Source organism: Echinops telfairi, unplaced genomic scaffold (genome assembly GCF_000313985.2).
Source record: "Echinops telfairi isolate 266 unplaced genomic scaffold, ASM31398v2 ScPeMD7_443;HRSCAF=831, whole genome shotgun sequence".
NCBI classification, from domain to species: Eukaryota; Metazoa; Chordata; class Mammalia; order Afrosoricida; family Tenrecidae; genus Echinops; species Echinops telfairi.
Window position 1 is genome coordinate 13,959,218 of NW_022104341.1, and position 10,951 is coordinate 13,970,168.

The 10,951-nt window shown below is 37.0% G+C and overlaps 1 protein-coding gene across 1 annotated transcript in view; it reads left to right on the top strand.

The window, feature by feature from the left end:
* Positions 1-10,951, top strand: part of COL11A1 (collagen type XI alpha 1 chain) — a 227,649-nt gene that overhangs the window by 130,682 nt on the left and 86,016 nt on the right. The window contains exons 36-37 of the mRNA XM_004699558.2: positions 4,732-4,785; positions 8,826-8,879. Of these exons, the coding sequence (XP_004699615.1) occupies positions 4,732-4,785; positions 8,826-8,879 (108 nt within the window). The remainder of the gene's footprint in view (positions 1-4,731; positions 4,786-8,825; positions 8,880-10,951) is intronic.

Sequence of the window (10,951 nt, forward strand, 5' to 3'; positions counted from 1 at the left end):
CCTCTGGCTCCAAGATTGTCACTCTTTACAGGGGTAGAAACTTCCTTTTTCTCCTCCTGGCTTCAAACTGCTGACCGTCGAGTTAGCACTCCACTGTGTAAACCCACTGCACCATTTGTAAGTGATGCACATTCCATTTATAGAAAAGGAAAAAATCAAGCTCAAATCTCTGCCGGCGGGAAGTGAATAAGAAATTATTCATAGATGTCTGCACAGATTGCCTTGTTATATATACGTAACCTCATTTAGATGATTTTGTGTCTGTTACCCTTTGCAAGTGAGATAAATGGAACAGTGATGTTTGATGTATAAAATAGTATTAAGTAACTGCCATAAAACCCTCTAGTAATTAGTTTTATATTATTGGCTGGTAGTTTGGAGCCATTAAAACGATTTTGGGTTCATTGCTTAATTTTTAAAAATGCATGCTTAAGTCAAGAAAAGGGATGATGTCACCATCTTCATGGTCCCTTACACTGCTCTCTCACACAGCCAAGGAAGGCAGCTGCAATTACACTGCTTTAAATTCAGGCTGATGTAGAGTAGACCTAAAGTCAGGGTTTTATAGGATTTTAACATTTTATTAAAAAATAAGACCTACAATTTTCACACCAGTAAATATAAGAAAATACTAGCTGTTATGTTTACTGAGATGTTACACACTTGTTTGTTACAAACAGCGTTTGCGCGGACGACAAACACGCCATTTGACAGACGTTTTACTCCAGCGGAAAGAAAGCCAGAACCATCCCTATTATCCCTTAGCTGTCGTGCATTTTGTCTTTGGGGAAACTTTTAATTACCCTTTGTCACATTTAATTATTTTCTATTCCAAAATAGCATTAAGGTACTTTTTCATTTTCTCTTTAGAAATATTAGACCAATATAAAATCTAACTCATCTCCAATGCCCTCCTCACAAAACAAACTAAAAACTAAACTAAAATTAAAAAAACACAGGAACTATACTAAAACTAAACTCATTTACCATTGTGTGGATTCTGACCCATAATGACCATATAGAACAAATAGAACTGTCCCACAAGGTGGGCAAGGCTAGATATCTATATAAGAGCAGGTGCTGCATCTTTCCCCCAGTGCGCAGATCTGGGTTCACACCACTGGCTTCATTTAGGATCCATGCGCATAGCCACAGGAGCAGTTCTCCTCTGTCCGATAGGGTTGCTATGAGTCTGTAACTGGATGGCAAAGAATGAAAATTTAAAAACATTTAATTTTGTCCTTTGTTAAGAAAGCACCAAATAGTTATGGAGGTCCTAGAAAACATGTTCACATAGCTGAACGAGCATTAATCTTGTGAACTATTATAAATACAAAACCAAATTTACTGCCATTGTGCGAAGTCACAACCATAATGGCCCTGTATTGCATTTCTGAAACAAGTACCCCCCTCTTTCTCCCACTTCACAGAGCTACAGGTGGATTTGAATCACTGGCCTCATGGTTAGTAGCCCAACACTTGTCCAACAGGTTAAATTAGTTTGTATTTAACTTGACAACTGTGTATCTGGACTGTTAAATCAACAAAATAACATTAGTACTGAGCCCTGTCAGGACGTCTTTCTCTTGAAATAAGTCAGTCAGCTTAGAAAAAAATCTGGTTTAGGTGAAAAAAATATAGCAGTGAACTCAAAAATTTTAACTCAATTAATCTTAATATGAAAAACTATATATGTATATATATATTTCAAAACTATTTTATTGGGCATTAATACAGATATTATACCATTCCACAGTTCCATTACATCAAGCAGTATTGTACAATTACTACCACAATCTGTTTCAAAACATTGCTTTCCTTATGGAACTCCTTGACATCCATTCCTCTTTCTCCCCGTCCTCTATTGTACCCACCAGGAACGCTTATTGTACTTGCTGAGTTTCATATCCCCCCCAAACAGAAACATATAACAAAAATTCAAGAGGATTACTCCCTATGACAAAATACAACTGAAATATGAAAACAACAACAACAACAAAACAGAAAATGTTGAAAAGTTTTTAAGCATTAAAGTCCTTTGGATCCATCTCTCCAGTGCTTTCTGTTTGTAACGTTTCTTCCCATCCCTTTATTACAGATAGAGGGACATCACCAGAGGTTTATTTTCTCCGTCAACCTCACAAACGTGTCTTGGGCTGCCACTGTCACCCATAACCTTCTAAATGCCAGAATCTTACAATTTAGGCTTTGCTGATATTCCCTCCTTTGACACTGGACTGTAGGATTTACAATCCTTCACTCACTGATATTGGCGTGTTTCTTTCATGCGGACTTACTACATCTCACTTAGTAGATGGCTGCGTATCAGGAAACCATCCTTTAAGATTCTTGATGCTATTTTATCTGCTAGCCAGGCACCATATAATTTCTTCACCAAGCTTTCCTAAAACACCCCTATCGTCTATGTTCCCTAGCTGAGGGCAAGTATCAAGTAGGGCATGATGTAAGAACTAATTATTCTTAAATTGGAGGTAGGATTTAGTGAAAGCCCAAAATCCATTCCTGAAGCTATGTTTTTTTGTTTTATTTTTACCTGCATTTGACTCCCTTTAGAAACCTTGTTGATGTATGATAGAGAGTCTTATTAATCAAGTCTCTGGAACATAAAGATCTTCTGTAGATATTGTTATTGATTAGCCTCTGGTACTAATTTTTTAAAACACTGTTGAGAGAGGGATATTGGGCCAATGTAGGCAAACTCTACATCACAATATCTGATTAGTCACTTGTACAGAATCCATCCTTTCTTGGCTGATGCAATTTACATAAAAATAATGGGAGTTGGTTGTCAAGAAAATTTGCCAATTATATTCATTGACAATGTTAGTCACAGATTTTCCAGAATAATATATATCTTAACACAGCATATAAGGCATTGATGCAGTCAGTCAATTATTGGCCACCAACTGACAGTTCAATACTCTTGGAATCGCTGTTATCTGCTTCTTCAAACATCATGAATTATCAGTCTTAAGGACTTACCTCCGATGACAGGGTGTTTGAGGTAGTCCAGGTCACCTTCTTGGGTGTCAGCATTGGAGCTCTGGTGTGCCTTTGGAGCCTGTTGTGCACCTAGAAGCGCCAGGATTCAATGCCCCAGTGTTCTATGATGCTTGGCCTGGGTCCCAGGAATTGCGCCAAAACTAGGGCCAATGAGGCTTATTCAATACATATTACCAGGCATACTCCCCTCTGAGGGTTCCTAAAAGTATTTTTAGTTATCCCATTCCTCCAGCTGCGAAGTTGACCCTCCCACCCCTTTTCTACCAACAGTCACGCACTTGTGTTCTCCCAGACTAATCTGCTCTTTTTCCCTTCTCCTGACATTACTTTCCTGTAGTATCTTCCATCCCTCTTAAAGGGATGCCTACCTGTTCAGGGAGACCTCATCATAACTTTGCATGGCGGCCAACATCCCCTTTTATTCCCTTGGCTATTTGATCCCAGCTGATGTGAGGATTCCTTCCCCAAAGTTACCTTCAAGTTACTTACTAGAGAGGATTGTGTAGGGTTCATGGCTCTAGTCAGACTCTTTCTTAGGCAGTCTGGCCACTCTGGCCAGCAGACTGGGTGCCCTGCAAGCCAGCGCTTCTACCCGTCCTATTGCTTGTCCCTGCACCTGTGGAGTCAGTATTTATCCTTTTGTGATTGAATAACTCCACTCAGCACTATGTTTTCCAGAGCCCTCCATGCCATGAGGGTTTTCATGGTTTCTTATTTTTGGGGGGTACATGCCCAATAATTGTGTTGCTGGAACAATTTATATTTAAACAGATATTTGCTTAAGTAATTAGTGAGACGTGTATCAATTTTGCTAAATGTTTTTTATTATATAATTATTACTTGTTACCATTTGTCCAATAAGATAAAAATATTTCTGCCTATATTTCTTTAAGATGGTATCATATTTGAGCTTGCTACTTTCTTAAAATATTTAAAAATTCCCAAGGCAGTCTGAAAACATATATTTGCACAAAATACTTAATTAATAAGAAGTTAATAGTGGAATATTTAAAAGAATTATTTGCTTGATTTATTACTTCAGGTATGACAAATATAGCATATGTGGCAAAACAATAAATTACATAATATATTTTCTTTCCAGTAATTAATAAGTATATACTTCCAATAAAATGTTTAAGAAACCTAACTAGGGAAAAATGGGTCCTGATGATTACATAAATGGGCAATAGAAGGAATTAAAAGTTAAAGTGCTACTATATATATATATATATATATATATTAGCTACTATATTTTTGAAAGAGTTTATTTTGCTTGCGTGTCAATTAGACGCTCTGCTTACCACTAGAGGGCACTATCTCGATTGTGCAGGTCAGAGTGCACTGGGCATTTAATTAGAAACATCACAAAAACAGAGGAAATGATTCATTTGTCAAGCTCCAAGAATCTTCTTTTTCAAAACTGGAAATGCAAAATTTATATATACACCTTTATAAGCTCTATATACAAATTAAACACATCAATTTACAAGTCAGATATTTAGATAGAGCTCTACATTTCTCTCTTGGTCTTACTTATAGATGTAGAGTGAGATTAATGATATGAATGAGCATATTACTATGTGTAAAATTCATAGATCACTAAAACATTATATATATATGGAAAACATAATGGAAATATCATCCAACCTATTACATTTTGTTCAGGAAATATTTATGAAGTATGCTGTTTGATATTTGTGATTTCAGGGACCACCTGGAAAGGATGGCCTGCCAGGACACCCTGGACAACGTGGGGAAACTGTAAGTGACCTTATTCTTCTGATATAGATTATTTATGCCTCAATAGTTTTGATATTAAACTTCATTATTTGCAGCTCGATTATGCAAGGTTAAGGACAGTGAGATAATTTATTTCTTTAATCATCTTGTTAGATATGTGAATAAATAAACAGACAAATAGGTTCACATTTCTATCTATATTAATATACTTCAGAAATTAGCACATAAAAGGTATGAATACTCTGTTTCATTAGTACCAATTTAGGGATGAACTGAAAGGGAAGTTTCTGGAAACTTGTTTTTTTTGAAACTTCCCCAAAGTTGTTACTTTGATGCCTTGCAAACTGCATCATGGAAGCCTTTGCTTAGAATTACTGTTCCACTCACTTCATCCCACTTATAACCTCCAAAGCGAGCGCATTTTAATGAGCCAGTCCAATAATATAAAATGCAGGTATTTATAACTGAGGGATGGAATGGTGCTATGATTGGAAGCATAAACCTATAACTGGTTTGAAGCAATATCAGATGATGCTCTCATCTTAAAAAAAAGTGTAAGTGGAAAAATGTAATTGGATTTTATTTTAAAACTTCAAGGGACTCTCCTTGAAGTTTAAAATATTAACCACACCTCAAGGCATTAAATAAATAGGTTGGAAAATGTATCATATGTAAATAAGAGAACCTCCCTCTCCTCATAGCAGGGACATTGGTTCCAGGTGGCGGCATGTTTGTTGACTTAGTTCTTGTGTCACTGTGGCCGACCCGTGAGTCTGGCTCTCCCTGTGCGCGGGCAGTCTAATCAGAAGTCATCACCATGTGGCAGACTTCCTTGGAATCAGTTATCTGTCACCATCATTAATGAATGTTATTCAGATTTTTTAAGGAAACCTCAACACAGGCAACCATTGACTATGGCATTTAAATCATCTTAACAACTAAAACCTTTATTACTTTTCTGTGATGGGGGAAAAAGATCTATCCACACCAACCCAATTTCTGTTTTGCTTACCCAATGACATGTTGTTTTAACATCTTCTTAGATTTACCCAAATTGCAAACCACACAGTCGGAATCAAGAATGATTTCATGTGGCCTAATGATAAAATTGTTTCACCTACCTCCTGAGTATAGAATTTCCATGAAAGGCATAAAGTAAATTATCTAAAGAAAATTGAGAGCAAGAAGGCAAAATGAGTAGAAGCTCCCATATCCTTTCCTAGTGTCCCCTGCAACTAACGCACTAAAGAATGAATAAAAACAGACAGACAGAGGTCTCAATGCCCGGAGCAGCTGACTGAGGTGTTCTAGAGTAGGATGAGCCCAGACGCAGGCAGAAGGGGAGGAGGGAGGAACTGGACAGCCCAGAATCTGGGAGAACCTTCTGCCATATGGAGTCCTCATCACAGCCATTCTAGAATGGGGTTGGACAGTCTGCCAAATGGAGACGCTGACAAGGTTCTCATCTGAGGAAGCAGTAGCCTTATTGTTTTAAACTGGCACACAGTGGCTGTCAGAAGTCATGGTCCTTGCAAAAATGACAGGGAGACGAAGCAGTGCTCTGAAAGAGTGCTGTTGATTCTCACAGACAGCGAGCAAGCGCAGGAGCCTTAGAGCAAGGAGAACACTGTAGACAAACCCGCACCACAGAGGGAAATGGCTGGGTCCCTCCCCCGAGAGAGTCCGCAGAGGCGAGCTGTGCAAGGTTCCTGTGATGAAAAGCCCAGCAAAGTGAGCCCCACAGAGATGTGTTTGCAAGCAGCAACCCTCCCCTCCCCTGTCTGTACAATGCACTCCAGAGATCAAGATATGAAATCCTTGAACCAGCACTGAAGACTACCTAAGGATGACAGGACTGCGTGCTGGTTCCCATGAGATCAAAGATACTGCCACTTTATTGATTCCGACTCATAGTGATCATCTGCAAAGTCACCCTACGTCAGGCTATGCCATGGTGTGTCCAGGATGTCAATCTTCGTCGGGTCAGTTGCTGCATATTCCTCATGCAGAGCAACTGGGAGGTGCAGACCTCTCAGACTATGTATTTGTGGCCAGCTGCTTGGCCACCGTGCACCTATCAGACAGCTTTCCCACAAAAACCAGGATACAAAATTTAAAGTAAAAAAAATTTTAAAGCTACGTTCATCGGAAAACAATAAAACACACAAAAGTTCTATAGAAAGACCAGTCTAAATCAAACATGAGGAGGAAGAAATTTCTCTTCGGGAGACCAGATTAATAAAACAAATTCAAAAATTTCTGACTATGATGATAAGGAAAGGAAGTAAAAACTACAACAAAACAAACTAGCAGAGATCAGGAAAGCAATGCAGGAACAAATGAAGGTCTGAAAGGAAATTGAAAACATTAAGAAGGGAAGGGGCATGGGTCACTACATGATCTAAAGAATAAGCCCCTGGCTAGCAAGTCCATTCTGCCTCAGGACCCCCTATGGGGTTATAAGAGTGTAATTTTACAATTGCAGACAGCCTCTTTATGTAGAGTCCCTGGTGGGTCTGGACTGCTGATGTTTTTACTTACCCCACCGAACCCCCCAAACTCCTTGGGACTGGAGGACAGCACAACGGACTTAGAAAAGTCAGATACATGCTCAACATAGAGCAGAACAGAGAGACATCACCACCAACAACTAGGATTTATCAAGGATCAAAAGAAAAGTATAAAACAGAGCAAACAAACCCCAATGGGAATACAATCTTCCAAAGAAAAATTTCATATCAGAGTTATTGGAATCTCAGGCTACAATTGCAACACCAAAGACATACAAACAAGTTTCCAAGGATAATCAGGGAGACTTGCCTTGACAGGAACAGAGAACCGAGTGTGAAAATACAGGAAGTTACACAAATTCCACTAAGAAGACAGGAATAATTAAACCCCACACTATTACGTAATACAGTTTTTAAAGACAAAAGACAAGACGAGAACTCTGAAAGTAACAAGAAAAAGCAATGTAACATAACAATGGTAGGTCATAAGAATCAGTGCAGAGTTCCCTAAGATCATGAAAAAACATATAAAAGCACTGAAGAAAAACAATTATTTATGATGTTATTTATTTGGCAATGTTTTATTAAAAGATGAAAGAGCAAAAAGAAGTCAGAAGGAGCAAAACCAATACCATTAAGTGAACAGTTCCCTTCAGACTCTCAGAAAATGCCCTTGTTTGAGGAGAATGAAAGAACCTTGTTGCGAGGGAGGAGGATTCTCTGATGAGACAATGGAGTGATTAAACTTTATAAAAGTTATTTTTTGTTATTTATTTCTTTGGACCTTTTGCCTTTCTCTTCCCAGTAGTTTGTATTTATTTCTCAAACTGTTAAATATAATTCATCTTACATGAGGAATTGCCCAATAGAGTACAATGATGCAGGCCCAGGAGCCTAGAGAATTACAGATGCTATAAAATATGGCCAAAGGCTTTGTTTTCAGCTTGTACACAATGCTCACATCTGCTAAATTTTATTTTAATGGCTGTATTATTGCAAGGTATATTTGTACCTATATTCTTTTGGCTGTTATGAAAGAGCACTCTGAGAAAATGCTAAAATAATGATTCATCATAGGATTCCCTCCTTTTATACATTTCTTTCTACATCTTGTTTTCTGAGATTGTTCCAGTGCAATAAAGATAAATGCATTAATATCACAGACTATATATCCAGCTGTGGATACAGAACCATCAGACTATATTATATATTGCCTAAATCACCATTTATTTTATTCATGAATAGTGCTATTTTAAAATTCTATAATTGCTTGCCCAGAGGAAGAGGGGTAAGGACACATTTTCCTCCATCTTTACTCTATTATATTCTTTTTCAAGTTTCTTGAATATAATCACTGTAGTACAAAATAAAATAAAAAAATAAATTTGGAATGTTAAAAGAACTGAAATATTGTCGCTCATATTTAGCCATTTAAAATAAATGTTTTAGCTGAATAGTAATATTCTTCATGACTTACTTTATTATCTCATAAAACATATATTTATTCATTATTCCATGCATAGCTATTACAGATGATGTTTTGTTCCTTAGGGATTTCAAGGCAAGACTGGCCCTCCTGGACCAGGGGGTGTTGTTGGGCCACAGGTACGTTCCTTTACTTTGTTACCTTAGTAAGATTTATCTTGTTTTATGTTCACTTGTCTTAAGTGTCGTAATATCCCATATATGTCTACTTTATTATATTTATATTTCAGATACCATTTATATATATGCAGTTTATCTACAGCAAATGAAATTCAGCGAATTGTTATTTAGCTAGAACAACTTGTCCCTTTTCCTGTGTGAATAGAAACAGCAAAATAATTAATACCAATTGATAAGAAGATTCACAGTGAACCCAACACTACAGTCTAATCATAGTAGGATCTATTACAGAAAATCAAAATGAAGCAAGAGAAGTAATTTCTTCAATAGGTTGACCATCTTCTCTTCTAGGAAATTTAATTATAAAATTGCTTGCTGTCTCTAGGCATAAATTATATTTGGAAATATAATAAAGCAAAAGTACAAAGCAGCTTTGAATATGCTATTTTTAAACATTAATATTTTAATATATTATGCATTTTAAAATATTTTATTTCATCAAAATTTCTTAAAATAGGCATAGCATATTTGTAGGTTTTTGGTGTGGAAGTAATGGAAGAAACTAGTAGAGTTTTCAATCTAGGGTACACAAAGTTTCAAAAATTAAATTCTTTCTTAAACTTCAGTGTTTATTAGCTATAAAGAATATACCATGGAACTAGGGGAATAAAATTTTTATTCACTAGGATAACAGAATGAACAGGGACACATTTAGTTTACATAACTACAATTTTATTCCAACTATGACAAGTTACAGCAAAAGAACAAGAACAATTGAGTAAATATTTTAATTACATAATTGTTTAAAAGTATTTGTTACACCTGTGATCACTTTTTGTTTATAACCCTCTCTTTCTCTCACACATACATTCAGATCCATGTCCAGAGAAACAAAAACTGCATCCACTTTCTGGGAATATGTGTAACATTGTAACATTGGCAAAAATGAGTCCATTTTATTTAAGAACTTAATCTAAAATAATGGGAAATGTTAACTTCCTATAACTTTATATAGGAACACTCTGTGTCTCATTGAATTTTTCATTTGTGCTTCAAATCCAACTGTTTACTTCAAATGCAGCCTTATGTTTATGTTAGAAAGTTGTTTGATGGAGACAATATTTGTTGCGATATATGCAATTGATAGTCATTTTCTTTTTATAGCCATGTGCATCTCTGTGGAACTCTTGCTGTTGTGTGTATCTGTTGTTGTAGCATTGGTGATAATCATTGCATTAATATAATTGTGATATTTAATATTTATATTCTGGTATTAAAATATGAAGAAAAATCCCTTGGGGTAAAATGTGTGTTACTAATGAGAATCCAAGTTTCTTTCACTAATTCCAAATTTAATACAATTCAGAACTAGAAATGCCCACCCAAATGTGGATCAGATATGTTCTTTGCCCAATATCAAGAGGTAAAACCCATGTATTATTAGATAAATATCAGAGAATTGTATCATGTGAACCACTTCAGTAACATTCCATTTTAGCATTTAGAAGATTTCCCTTCCTATATATACTTAACTGCAATCTCTCATGTTGCTCTATTTTAAGGAGGCCGAGAACAATAGTTCACCAGTCTCTATCCCCACTTGAACACTGACTCAATTGTAGCATCAACACATAGCTCCCCTCAGGGGGCACCTCAAGGACCTGGCATTTTTCACTTTGGCATTTTAAGCAGTTGAAAGTAGTTGGCTATTTGTTATAGCCTTCAGCCCAAGGGAACTGCCATCTTAAGCACACTGCCTTTAGAAGCCCCCTGACATTCCCTGGAACTTGTCCAATGGCTACAGTGACAGAGGATCTCCAGCTCATGGGAAGTCCAATGAGCTCTACTTTGGCCCTTTGGGTCTCAGCTGACCGTGGCTTCCGAGCCAGTGGAAATGTACTGAATAGCTGCTGATGTACTACCAATGACTCACTCTGTCCTCGAAGCCCATTTGATACCTTTTCTACAAATAGGATGGAGTGTTGGCGGCATAGCGGGCTCCTTGTTGGGCTGCTAACCAGAAAGGCAGCACTTTCGACTGCTCAACTGATCCACGGGGAAAAGATGAGGCT